Source organism: Micromesistius poutassou, assembly GCF_964030765.1.
Source record: "Micromesistius poutassou genome assembly, chromosome: 16".
Lineage (NCBI taxonomy): Eukaryota > Metazoa > Chordata > Actinopteri > Gadiformes > Gadidae > Micromesistius > Micromesistius poutassou.
Genome location: NC_140286.1, coordinates 13,983,554 through 13,997,697, shown reverse-complemented (window position 1 = coordinate 13,997,697; position 14,144 = coordinate 13,983,554). Strand labels below are relative to the sequence as shown.

The window sequence follows — 14,144 nt, the reverse complement described above, 5'->3', positions numbered from 1 at the left end:
GAGTATATCAGGGAAGGAATTGCTGTAACACAGTATTAACACGTTTACCTTCTCCTGTCAAACCAGTCCTGTACACGGTAGGCAAGATTCTTCACAAGTGCAAACAGTCATCAAAAGGTAACCAATCACCTGATCCCCAGCTTATCAATAGGCCCCTGTGATCAACGTAGAATAACTCTCATTGTCTGGCGTAGAAGAACTGTCCTGTCAATGAGTCTCTGTGTAGAAGAACTCTCCTTATCAAACAAAAGAACTGTTCTTTATCGACAGATGTTTCTGATCAATAGGTAGAGTCTCTACCGTTATCCACCATAAAATAACTGTACTGCATCAATAGATATGTCTGATGCAATGGGAGCTCTCCCTTTATCAATAGGTCTCTGATCACTGTGTAGAATCCATCCCCTGTAGAGGATCTGTCCCTCATCAATAAAGCCCAATGACCTCCCCCAGTATGTAACCCCCATCCCCCGCTTCCCCCAGCCACACCTCCACCTCCGCCGCTGTGGCGTCAGTGGAGCCCCTTGGCCCTGTACTTGGGTATCTCTCTGAAGTGGCCCCAGAGGGTTTCCAGCTGATTGATGACCGATCTGTCAGGAGTCGCCGTTAGAGAGGGCCTCCTCACGTGTGGGATCAGTGCCGGAGGTTCGTCTGATGGAACAGCTTCAGATAGCCCTGAATGGCATTTAGAGTCTGTCATCACCGGCTTATTATAAGCGGCGCTTTGATCTCTTTGAGGTACCTGGCGACAGGCAGCTCCACCCCGGCCAAACCCCCTCGTCTCCGGTCCTCTGGGCTGGATGGGGACAGAGAGGGGGGGGGGCGGGGGGGGGGGGGGGGGGGTGGTGTTCATGTCTTTCCAGCTATCTGAAGAGACATGAAGAACTCGACTACTGCGATGACCTTTGCGTCAAGCAGCTATTCACGACGTGAATCGGACGGTCTGCTCTTCCGTGTACCTGCTGCGTGCGAACACGTCTCGTGCTCGCGTCGTACAGATTGTAATCAGGGAGAGCCAGAGAGCGGGCGAGCAGGACGGAGCCTCCTCCCGACACACACACAGTCGCTGGTCTGTTTGTTTTTGAGCCATGCAGGGAATAGAACCTGCAACCCCTCTAGTATGTGCTCCTGTTGTGCTAGCGTGATGTGTGTTGTGTTGGCATGTAGCTCATTAGCCTGTAGTTAAAGGCTATCTGTGATATAATTGTATACAATTTAAACATATTTCTCTTAACTGCCTGCCTATGGATGTTTTTGTTGTGGTAAGTACACGATGCATATGTACAACTGTGTCTATTGTAAGTGTATTGTCTGCATAGATTAAGATTATAGACTCTGGATTAAGATTGTAGGCACTGGATTAAGATTAGAGTCTGGATAAAGATTATAGACACTGGGTTAAGATTATAGACACTGGAATAAGATGATAGGCTCCTTTCGTATCCTTTCCTCCTATCCTTTCATCCAATCAGAACTAGGTGTCATGTGGGTTACTGTAGATATGACTTGTGGTTTTCAGACGGGGTAGTGAACCCTACATGGTGACCAAATGGTTCTTGGACCACAATTTAAAAAGTAGATGGGATTTTAATTGAACCGTATTTCAGAAATATAACTGAATGCTAGTAATTATATATAATAGGGATTCACAGGATTCACATTTGCAGTAGAACACACACACACACACACACACACACACACACACACACACACACACACACACACACACACACACACACGTTGATGCAAGACCAGTTATCCTGCACAAAGGCACATCTGCACTTTACAGAGAGGGAGGGAGAGAGCGGGTGGGAGGGAGGTAGGGTGAGAGAGAGAGAGAGAGAGGGGAGAGAGATGAATGGATAAATACTTTATCCCTCCCTGGGGGTAAATTAAGGTGTGACAGCAGCACAAATTGGTATGAAATGCAATTTATAATAAAAACCTCAACGACGTAAAAACAATCAGCAATACAAACCACAGTATAAATATACGATCAACAACGGTGATGTAAACAGGCGAGTTCAACCTCCTCCGAGCTCCCTGTGGGGATTCCAACCAGCAACCCTGTCATTGCCCAAGGTCTTGTTTCCACAGAGACCATGTCGGTCCAATCAGCCGCCGTCTCGGGCCGTCGTGAAGCACCGACTCCTGAGACCGACCCAGTAGTTGTGAAAGGCCAGGAACACTGGAGCCTCTAATGGGTCACACAGATACCCTGCGTGTCCACAGACACATGCTGGGGGTTCACCCCGACGGTGAGCCCCTCGTGGCTTTAAGCAGACGCTTTTATCCAAAGCGACTTACAATAAGTACATTTGTCAGAAGAAAGAGGAACAACAATGTATCTCTGTCGGTGCAGTAAGGATGTTCATAGAACCAAGTGCCGAGCACTTGGACCGCTAGGTTAAGCCATTCCACATATACAACAAAGATAGCTAGGATAAGATGCTACACAATGCTAAGTACTAAAGAGAGCTAGGATAAGATGCTACGCAATGCTTAGTACTATTTTTTTTTAAGTGCAAGGGCGTACAACATACAACAAGTGTGTACATTAAGTGCCAGGACGTACAACATACAATAAGTGTGTACATTAAGTGCCAGGACGTACAACATACAATGGGTGCGGGGGGTAAGGCTATGCATGGTCTAGGTGAACTCTGACCACCTCCTGACGCATTTCTTCCAGAGAGAGAACAAGAGTGAAGCTGGGTGGAGGTTTCAGACCCCTGTAGTTATTGGGGTCCCCTGTAATATAGGGAGGAGGCGTGTGATATTGTTTTGTGTAGCGGGGGGGCTAAAGGTGTCCTGGACTGACGCCAGGTCAGAAATGACCTTAAATGGAAACTGGTTCCTGCAGAGGCAGACACAGCTGGAAACAAAAAAGACATATTTTCAGAGCGTTTGACTCACTGCTAGCGAATGGCTGTTGCATTTCTAACAAACTGCACTGAAATCGCAGCTCTTGAATCGTACCTATGGCACCTTTTGACTTTGAGATAAGCGCTGCATTAATTATAGGCTATAATAGGTTGTGCCAATTAGCATATTCAGATTTAGCTGCTCCCCCCCCAAGCCCCGCCCGATGTGTTAATTGATGCTCGTTTGTCATTTCTGATGAACGAGCAGCGGTGTCATTAATTAAGCTAGTGTCCTCTCCTGGCTCTTTTATTCCTTTTTTTTAATTATTGTTCATTTAATTAGCCCTGTTGTTCCAGGGGCCGGGCAACACATTCATCTGTTGCCATGGTGACGTTGCTATGACCCTTGACCCCTGGCTGCCGACTCCGTTCGGAGCAGCTGCCGCTCAGCCTGAGCGTCGGGTACGACCCGGGGTCCCGACGCCTCGTCTCGGCGGAGAACAGCGTGCGGTGTGTTTATAAAGAGCGGGCCTTGACCCGAGCAAACAGAAACACTTTGAGGCTCAGACTTCAGTCTCCCTCTCCCTCATCCAGGGCGGACGCATCGCTACGCCGTTCCTCAGACTTGGATAAAAGCTCTTTAAACTTTAAACTGACTGACTGCACCTTTTTAAATGATAAACGCAACAAAAAAAAAACTTTAACAGTGATCAGTGTTTGTGTTGTAATAGTGCTACAGAACCAACATTAGTTCCGTCCGTTAATTCTTGTTTATTTGAATGGGAAAAAATGTTAACGGTCTAAATGTTAAAAATCGACTTTGACCCTCAAGAACGAATAATCGAATAATCGAATATTCTGACCCATCCCTATTGCCAACGCTCTGAAATGTTATCATGCGGGGTCTGTCGTTACCTCCACCAAGACCCCCTCTCTGTCTCCCGGACCCCCTCTCTGTCTCCCGGACCCCCTCCCTGTCTGCAGGACCCCCTCCCTGTCTCCCAGCCCCCCTCCCTGTCTCCCAGCCCCCCTCCCTGTCTCCAGGACCCCCTCCCTGTCTCCCGGACCCCCTCCCTGTCTCCAGGACCCCCTCCCTGTCTCCAGGACCCCCTGGTACCACAGTCTGGTACCCAGCCGTCTGCGATCGAACACTCACAGCCACCAGCTGCCCCGTGGGGGGGCTCGCCGCTGCTTGGCGCCGCAGCCGGCGCAGTGATTATTAACTGAGGGAGAGAGAGCAGGAGCCGGAGGCGGAGAGTGCGTCCTCCTCCTCCTCCATACTCCCTTTACGAGCCCTCCACGTCTCACCAGGAGGAGGGGGGTCTTTAACAAACCCTTGATGGGGAAGACATGAAAGATCCTAACGCTCTCTAACCTTTCCGCTTGCGTGGCGCCAACGCTAGGCTAATGCAGCGCTATCGCGGCGGAGCTATGACTTGCATAATGAACGCTAGCAGGCGGTGGCGGCGGCGGTGCTAGCATGCTATTCATCTCCGCTACGTTCTGGGCGGGTGAGTCAGAGACGGACCTTGTGTGTGACTCACTCACGCGCACACAAACAGCACACCGAGGACCAGAGAATGTACCTTCCTCGGTTCCCCTTCTCGCCGCGGTGCAGGGGCCCATGACTCTCTGACAGGGGCGTGTCCACAGTGCCCCCCCCCCCCTCCCCCCCAGCCCCCCTCCCTGAGTGACAAACTAAAGCTGGCCGACTCAGTCGTTTAGTGTTTAAATATTATTATTTTTTCACATTCAACATAGAGGACAAATCAAAGCAATAACATGACAAATACAAATGGTAAACAAACATTAGGTCATGGGATGTTCAGTAAATTCAAATTCAAAACAAAATTGTCTAAATTAAAATAGTATGTCACAATAAAGACTACATGTTTCCCACAGTCTTTCTCCCAGCTCTTGCATGAGACGTATGGCATGGCTCTGGTAGTATTATTCTGTGCTTCTCCGGGTCTCTCCTGCTAGATGCCACTGGTACCTCACACAGACTCCCCTCACTCCCCTCTCCCACGGAGTCTAGATTCAGAGTGTCAAAGCAGGGTGAGGAGAGGTGTCGAGGTAGTGGTGGGTAGGAGGACCGGGAGCAGAGCAGAAGTGTCCGGACACTAGGATGGTGTCTGATGCTCTTTGACCTCACTGTAATAGCGAGCTTGGCCATCCTGCGTTGCCAAGCTCCTGCAGCCACCAATTATGTAAGCACAGGTCGTACTGGACACCAGGAATCGGGTTGGATTCGTCCCACTGTGCTTTACAATATTGCCTAACATTCACCCATTCCCACACTCATTCACACACCCACGGCGGTGTAAACCACGCACAGCGACAACCAGCTCGTCAGGAGCAGTCGGGGTGAGGCGTCTTGACTCCTTGGGACACCTTAATTATCTAGGAGGAGCCGGGGATCGAACTAAGAACCTTCAGGTTCCCAGCCCAACTCGCTCCACCTCCTGAGATACTGCCGCCCTTAATGTCTCTGCATCGGTTCTTCCCTGCTCCTGAACGGCAGGTGTCCTTGAGAGCCTCTTTGGTTAGTAGCGTCTGCTAGCTGGTGAGACGGTAGGCGGTTGGACGCCCTGGCTGACCGCTCTGTGTTCCCCACCCAGATGAAGACCGCCTGACCAGGAGGAAGAGCGTTGTGGACACCATCTCCCTGCAGGTGGACATCCTGCCCAACAACCTCCCTGATCAGGTCAGTAAGCACCACCCTCCCCTCACCCTCCACCCTCCCCTTCAGGTCAGTCACCTCCACCCTCCCCCCACCTCCACCCTCCCCATCAGGTCAGTCACCTCCACCCTCCCCCCACCTCCACCCTCCCCTTCAGGTCAGTCACCTCCACCCTCCCCTCACCCTCCACCCTCCCCTTCAGGTCAGTCACCTCCACCCTCCCCCCACCTCCACCCTCCCCTTCAGGTCAGTCACCTCCACCCTCCCCCCACCTCCACCCTCCCCTTCAGGTCAGTCACCTCCACCCTCCCCATCAGGTCAGTCACCTCCACCCTCCTGGTATCTTCTGGATACTCTGACTCCCGGGGCGTCCTGTAACCCTTCCCCTGGCCGTGTGGTCAGTAGCCATCTGCTCTGTCCTGGTCTCAGCGCGTCAGACTGAAGCTCTCCTCTCGTTCTGGGCTCCAGCCGGACAGCCGTCTGTCTCTGTGCTGGGCCGGGGTCATGCCACAGGAGGAAGCTAATCTTTGTGTTTCCTGCAGTCCCAGCTGGCCGAGGAGATCACCTTCGAGACCTTGAAGAAGGCCATAGGTGAGGTTCATGCTGGTCCTCGTTTCTTCTGATTGGTCCAGCTAACAGGGTCTCTGATTGGTGTTCTTATTGGTTCGGCTTCGGGTTAAAAAAACATTCTGATCGGTGGAGGCACCAGATAAGTGTTTCTGATTGGTTGCAGACACCACGGGCCTGGAGGAGCAGGAGCGGGAGAAGAGGCGTCAGGTGATCGAGAAGTTCCAGAAGGCTCCGTTTGAGGAGATCGCGGCCCACTGCGAGTCCAAGGTAGCGGCCCTAGAGATCTGAGCTGCAGGCTCTCCTTCCAATGCAGGGTCACCAGGCTAACTGGCTCTGTGTTCCCCATCTCTCCCAGGCCAACATGCTGCACGACAGACTGGCCCAGATCTTTGAGCTGACCATTCGGTGAGTTATACCGTCTTGATTTACAAGTCGACCAAAGTTGGGTGATTTAATGGCAGAAACTGCATGGAACTGGAATATTTGCTAATTACAATACCAATGCTAATGTATATTAATATGTTAAGGCAGTGTAACATGTGTACATCAGGCTACATGCTAATGCTAACAATAATAACACAGTGTACATCTATAACGCTAACACTGTGTTGTGTGAGCGGGCTCCGTGCCAACGCTAACACTGTGTTGTGTGAGCAGGCTCTGTGCTAACGCTAACACTGTGTTGTGTGAGCGGGCTCCGTGCTAACGCTAACACTGTGTTGCGTGAGCGGGCTCCGTGCTAACGCTAACACTGTGTTGTGTGAGCGGGCCCCGTGCTAATGCTAACGCTGTGTTGTGTGAGCGGACCCCGTGCTAATGCTAACGCTGTGTTGTGTGAGCAGGCTCCGTGCTAACGCTAACGCTGTGTTGTGTGAGCAGGCCCCCCCCCAGCCCGTCCGGCGTGGTGTCCGTCTCGGCCGGCCACCCCCAGCACCAGTCGGTCCCGGTCTACGAGATGAAGTTCCCCGACCTGTGCGTCTACTGACCAGGGCGCACACACAGTCGGAGCCGTCTAGAACCTGTCAAGAAAACTTCTAGAAGGAACCCTCCAGACTGAACGTTGTAGAGCCTTTAGAGGGGGGGTCGGTGGGGAAGCACAAGGTCTTAATTAATCGGATCTAATGGGATGCGTTGTAAAGCACCAGGACTCTGACCCCCCCACACCTCTCACCACAGGTACCGTCTGGGGGGGGGGGGGGGTTGGTTTCTTAAATCACAAACTTGTTACTTTTAACAACCTGTTTAACACTTAAAAGGCTGTGAAATGATCAGGCCCTCATCAGCACCGGTTCACAGCCTAACCTCCTGTCAGTCACACACAGACACAACCCACCGTGGGGAGTTGGACCAGAAGGTTCTCCGAGTGTGAGCACGTCTTGTACATAGTATAAATAGGATCAGTTCATGCCGTGGTCTTCACGTACTGCTAATGTATGCTAGCTAGCGCCGCGTGGGTCCGGACGCCGCTTTGAGCTGCAGTACCTCTGCCGGCCTCAAGGAGCCTCACGTTTCCCTTCAATTAAACTTCATCAACATCGCTCTTCAGCATTCTCTCTCTCTCTCTCTCTCTCTCTCTCTCTCGCTCTGTGCCCCGATTGGTTTTAAAAGATTCTGTGAGAAAGTCTTGAATAAGCGTTGTGGTCTTCCTCGGGGACGGAGAACCAACAGATCCGTATCTCTTTCAGGAGAGGCGACAGGTTCATATCTCCAGTGAGACCTGGGCTCTCAGCCCTCCACACCCCGAGGCCTCCTCAGGCTCCGAGTGTCCCATCCCCGAGCTAGAGTCTCCTCCCAGCATGTAGCCCCCATGCTATCAGGCGGTTAAAACCACAGTGTACTGAATGAGGTGCCGCTAGGCTACGCTATTGCTAGCTTGCTAATCGTGCCACAAAATATAAACAGCAAAAATGGCAAAATGGTTTGGATGAAGATTAAATATTTACACATACTCTAACCAGCATCTGATGATGTGAAAGTAAGGATTCACTGTGTTTTGTATTAATATTATTATTATTATTGATATGAAGCATCAGCTATGCCATGGCTAACGATAGCTGCCTACAATTAAAAACTAAAACTAGCGTACAGTAGTACGAGGAAACCGCCAGTGAGAGGCAGCCATGTTGTCGACTAACGGATGCATCAACCGATGCAAAACGGTACTTGTGATGCATTGTGGGTATTAAAGTGTATCATAATATAATGGTGGGTTTTGTGAGAGAACAATACGGTTTTATATAAACGTGTCCTATATTAACAGCGTTTGGCAGGGCCTGCACTTTGGGAGAATACAGCCACTATGTTCAAGAGAGAGGCGTGTGTGTATAGTATTGATATTATTGTATATTACTCATAGGAATACTGCTTCCGATTAAGCAATAGTGCACTAGAGGCAGAAAACCCAGATATTCAAACTACCTTTTAATACAGAGCTGAAAACGTGTGCGGGTTTGAATCCCCCCCCCCCCCCATGTAATTCAGAACCAGCCCTACCGGTACGGTACCCAATCAGAACCAAGCATTTCTCCCAGCCAATCACGTTCCATTTCCCTCCGCAGTCGTCCCTGAACCAGGTACTACTGTCAGTCGTGCCCCTACGGTATAATCCCAGCGCACGTTCCCCTCCACGCTCCCTGACGCGCGTAGACTGATCTGGAGTCGTGCTCGCTGTGTCTGAGTCTCCTGCGTCATCTTGGAGTCGCCTTGATGCATTTTATCTGCATCAAGGCTGTGTGTGTGTGTGTGTGTGTGTGTGTGTGTGTGTGTGTGTGTGTGTGTGTGTGTGTGTGTGTGTGTGTGTGTGTGTGTGTGTGTGTGTGTGTGTGTGTGTGTGTGTGTGTGTGTGTGTGTGTGTGTGTTCCTTCCTGACACCAAAACACTTTCATTGCCAAAGAATGCCAGCTTTAGTTGTGTTCTCTCTTAAGTGTTGTGTACAAGACACACTCACACACACACACACACACATACACACGCACACCAGCAGGAAGTACCTTTATAATCCCTCATGCTGAGCGCTATCTGTGCATGTGAAGCTGTGCCTGTGGAATAGGAGAAACCGTCTGGTCTCACACTGTCAACGAAACGTGTGTGTGTGTGTGTGTGTGTGTGTGTGTGTGTGTGTATGTATGTCTGTTTGTGTGTGTGTGTTACCCATGTTCCTCTAGTCGTGGCTTCTCGTGGCGTTGGTTAGATCTCAGCAGCTGATCCAGTTCAAAGTGTGCGTTTTGTAGTTGAACCGAGGCCGGCTTAATCCGGTTCAGTCCGGTCTCGCGGCGAGACGCGGTGGGAGGAGTCTATGTAGATACAGAAGATGACAGGAAACAGAATGTGGAAATGTTGGGGCACATCCAGGTAGACAAGAAAGGGTGAAAGGTTTCTGTTGGCGTCTGGTTGGCAAATATAGAAATTTGGGCAAGGTTTGCTATTGGTCGACTTGATGAGATGAGGGTTTTTATTGGCCGTTGAGTCACCAGGAAGGTATGGAAAGTTTCTATTGGCTCTATGTGTAAGTTTGTCGTGTGTAACAGGATGAGAAGGCAGAGGGGGAGACCGGACTGTATTTCAGATAGATTTTCGCTGTATTTTATTCCAACTGTGATAAGATGATGTAACATTGTGTTCTAGGAACCCATGCGTTATGTGATGCTAGGGAATCCACTAGCCAGACAAACCCCTAGGGGGCGCTGTAGTGTGTTTTCACCAGTTCTATCCACTATGGACTTAAATAATCAACCTAGTTAACATATTTACAGTTGGTGATGGTACATCCTTTAAATGTGTTTTTGCGCTTTTGTTTCGGCCGAAGGTTCAAATGTGGTTTGCCACGTGAATACAGCGTTCTATAAGAGTTCTATGTTCTATTTTTGTATAGCCGTGTTCGTCGTCGACCCGCCTGCCAGACATCGGCAGGCGGGTCGTTTCTGGAGTGTAGAACAAAGCACAGGTTCGCTCTAACCTTGAAAATCATCAGCAGTGCTGGCGTCCTTTTGGAACATTGAGACCAGCCAAAATACTTTTAATATGAAGAGAGCTCAGTCCTCTCTGTTGGCTTGTTCGTCGCGTGTGCTTGTGTAGTAGTTCATCCAGTACGACTTGTGATTTACAAACCCTGCATTAGTTCTTATCAGATCATGTAGCTGTGAAACACACACAACAGGCCCTGGAATCTCCTCAAACGGGGGCTTCAAAACACCTCCCTATAGCTCCCTAAGCGACCCGCGATCAGCACAGCTTGTCGGGTCCGTTCCCAGGGAACCTCCGCTTTGATTGGTCGGCCACTAGCCTCGCTCGGCTATGATTGGCCCATGAGGCTTCATTAAACGGGGCCGATTCACCTCTTAAAGGTCCTCTGTGGAAAGCCCGGTCTGCTGTGTGGAATCCCCGGCTGTGATAAATAGATTTAGATCTGACAGAAAAACACATGCTCTTATTTTGATTTCACGGCGGGTGCTAAGATATTCAGCCTTCGGCGACAACAGCGCAACGCTGAATACTAACGAGTGTTTTGAGTTCACACCTCGCGCTCGGTCTGCTCAGTGGAGACTCTACCAGGATACACAGAACCCGGCAATTGATTTTCTCTTGCAAAAGCACAGGCTAACGGCTAGCTAGCGGCTAGCTAACGTTGGCAAGCGGCTCATAGGTTGGATTATATTACCACTCAGCTGTGCTAGATGTAGATTAGAGATTGATAGCAAACAAAAAATACAGCGACAAATACCAACTAATAAAGGTGAATAAATATCGGAAATTGTGAATGATTTAGTGCACTTTGACCGTTGTGTTTCTGGTACTCTGAGGACTTAGATGAGTTCCCGTCGCTACGTTGTGTCATTTTACGGACAGTGTTACGTACAGCAGCAATATCGTGATCTCTCGTTCCATACCACCGTACTATATATATACATATATATATATGCACAATACTGCTCCAACGTGATGATCCATTAGACATCCAGTCTTAGCACGTACCTTACGGAGGTTCTGGAGAGATTACTGGAGACCGGTGAATTAGCACAGATACGACTCACTGCCTCAATAATGGTTCTGGTTCTGTGTGGACAACTTAGTAGTACTAGTTAAGAACTAGTCAAGAGGAACCCCAGGTCTGACCTGGAGAGGGGAGAAGGTACTGGTGTTTAGGGACTTGGGGAACTAGACTTCTACTCCCTGTTCTTCGTGTTCGTGATAGGTCTGTTTAGTAGAACAATTCATTGTGTGTATTTTTATTGTATTCAGCAATCGGAATAATGTTGAGTCTCAATCTGTTTCAAGGTGCGTGTTTCAGTGTGGAGGATCTGAACTCTTTGTTTGATGCAAGATCTTTTCTTTTTTTTTAAAGCTAGTTCTGATTCACTTGTTCACGCCTCAATGATGCAATGCTCGGACTGTACGCTTTTCAATTTGCCAATTCAAAGTAGTCCACTGGGAGCGGCCCAGTACGACCCCCAGTGCTGTACTGGTGGGCACCAGCAGTGTGTAGATCGATTGTAAACGGTGTGATTGGTTTGGTGGCTCCATGGTTTGTTATTTGTCGCACGATTGGACAAAGTGTATAACATGTTTAGGACGATCGATGGTGATTTCAACGCTCTGTTCCGCTGTGAATTCTGCATCAACACGAATGTATCTGAAATCAAATAAAGTCAAATCTTTCTATCAAACCCGTCCCTGTTTCCTGTTTCTTACAGCAATGTGGTCACAGTGTGACAAACCTCATGTTTATCAAACGTCAACTGCAAAATAACTAATATTTACTAGATTCTGAATAAGTTACTCCCAAAATAAAATAGTGTGGAAATGTATAAATCACACATTATGTATAAATAATGGATAAATAATTGAAGTTGAAGTCACCGTGTGATAGTGAGTGGAACCTTCTAGTTCTGTAAGAAACCTCAGTAGAAGCTGCTCATCTTCCTGCTGCGAGTCTATTCCTGGCCGGGGGTCGCGGGGTGGCTGTGCCGACAGCTCTCTCCGTACGCAGCAGACGGAGGAGGAGAATCTCTCCTCTTCCGTGTATCTGATGTGTGTTTGTACACCGCCACCATCATGTCAGACTTACCGTGTCTCTACGGGACCAGGCTGCTCTCCTGACGTACGTCTTTAGTCCATCATCCTAGTGATGGTTTTGATTTGAAATCACTGGGTAGAAAATCAATACTTTTCAAAATGTTCCTAAATTCCCGTTTTTCAATTTTATTGTACAATAATTGCAAGAACAGTACATTTACACGTGGGAAAGATCAAACAATTCAAGCTGTTTTGGACGGCTGATTGGATTAACAGTGTTGACATGGAGACACAGCTCGGTGTGTTTATGAGGGGGACAAAGATATACCGCTATACCCAGAGATACTGCTCATTAACACCCCCCTCCCCACCCCAAAGTAAAATCACTACAGTCGTTTAACAATTTATTAACTTGAAACACTTATTTTGAAATCGACGCGTTAACAACTGCACCTAGGCTGAGCGCATGGGGAAACATGGCAGGACTTTTACTTTGACAAACCCAAGGATTGTCCACCACTGCTGAAGAGAACCTTCACCTTCATCTTTTATTCTCTTCCTCTTCCTCCTCCTCCTCCTCCTCCTCGCCCCCCTCCTCCTCCTCCTCCTCCTCTGCCGGGGGGGGGTCTGGTCTCTCCGGGGGCCCCGGTCTCTCCGGGGGCCCGGGGCTGGGTCTGAAGGGTCTGATGGGCTGGTGGTTGTGGGGTCGAGTCCCTCCAGACGTCGGGGGTCTCTGGGGCCTGGAGGTTTCCCCGCTGGAGGCAGCAGCGACCAGGTGAGGAGGAGGGGGTGGGGTGGAGGGGGGAGGCGGGGGTCTGGAGGGCGGGGGTCTGGCGGGAGGTCGCGGCCTCACCTCCCCGCTCTCCTCACTGAAGACACACAAGAGGTCAGAGAGGTCAGAAAGGTGAGCTGCAGATGCACTGCTTCTACAGTTGTGGTGGGTACTGGTGTGTGAGTGTACCTGTCTCCATGTGTGTGTGTGTGTGCGTACCTGTCTCCAGGTGTGTGAGTGTACCTGTCTCCATGTGTGTGTGTGTGTGCGTACCTGTCTCCATGTGTGTGTGTGCACCTGTCTCCAGGTGTGTGTGTGTGTGCGTACCTGTCTCCAGGTGTGTGTGTGTGTGCGTACCTGTCTCCAGGTGTGTGTGTGCGTACCTGTCTCGAGGTGTGTGTGTGCGTACCTGTCTCCAGGTGTGTGTGTGCGTACCTGTCTCCAGGTGTGTGTGTGCGTACCTGTCTCCAGGTGTGTGTGTGTGTGCGTACCTGTCTCCAGGTGTGTGTGTGTGTGCGTTCCTGTCTCCAGGTGTGTGTGTGTGCGTTCCTGTCTCCAGGTGTGTGTGTGTGCGTACCTGTCTCCAGGTGTGTGTGTGTGTGTGCGTACCTGTCTCCAGGTGTGTGTGTGCGTACCTGTCTCCAGGTGTGTGTGTGTGTGTGTGCGTACCTGTCTCCAGGTGTGTGTGTGTGTGCGTACCTGTCTCCAGGTGCACTGGTGGGAGCCGCCGTGTGTTTCCCTCCCCCCATGTGCGAGTGGCCCCCGGGGGCCTCCCGGCTCTCCTCGCTGGAGGGCGGGGGTGTGGGCCGGGGTCTGGGCCGGCGCCTGCAGGGGGCCGCGGGCCCCTGGCACTGGGCGGGGGGCCGGCTGTGGTTGAAGTGGGCCGCCGCCATACACTCTGCACTGGTCTTGTCACACACACACTGCAGCTTGTCACACCGCCCCTGGCCCTGGCCTGAGGGGGGGGGGGGGGGGGTACTCAGCATTTAGTTGTGTTCCTTAGACTTAGAAGTACACTTTGTTATGTAATGTAATGGAGTGGTGTGATGGGTGGTGTCACAGGGTGGTGTCATTAGATGTAATGGGGTGGTGTCATTAGATGTCCTGGGTAATGGAGGGGTGTCCTGGGTAATGGGGTGGTGTCATGGGGAGATATCATGGGTAATGGAGTAATGTCCAGTGTCAACGGTCATTTGAAGTCAAGTTTTGAAAACATGGGCAATGACGGATAATCAGATAATAA

General features: G+C 50.2%; 1 protein-coding gene across 1 annotated transcript in view; it reads left to right on the top strand.

The window, feature by feature from the left end:
* efr3a (EFR3 homolog A) overlaps positions 1-11,767 on the top strand; it is a 69,027-nt gene extending 57,260 nt beyond the window's left edge. The window contains exons 19-23 of the mRNA XM_084480443.1: positions 5,486-5,571; positions 6,090-6,138; positions 6,281-6,384; positions 6,473-6,522; positions 6,997-11,767. Coding sequence (XP_084336569.1) covers positions 5,486-5,571; positions 6,090-6,138; positions 6,281-6,384; positions 6,473-6,522; positions 6,997-7,102 — 395 coding nt within the window. The 3' untranslated portion in view covers positions 7,103-11,767. The remainder of the gene's footprint in view (positions 1-5,485; positions 5,572-6,089; positions 6,139-6,280; positions 6,385-6,472; positions 6,523-6,996) is intronic.
* The last annotated feature ends 2,377 nt before the right edge of the window (positions 11,768-14,144 follow it).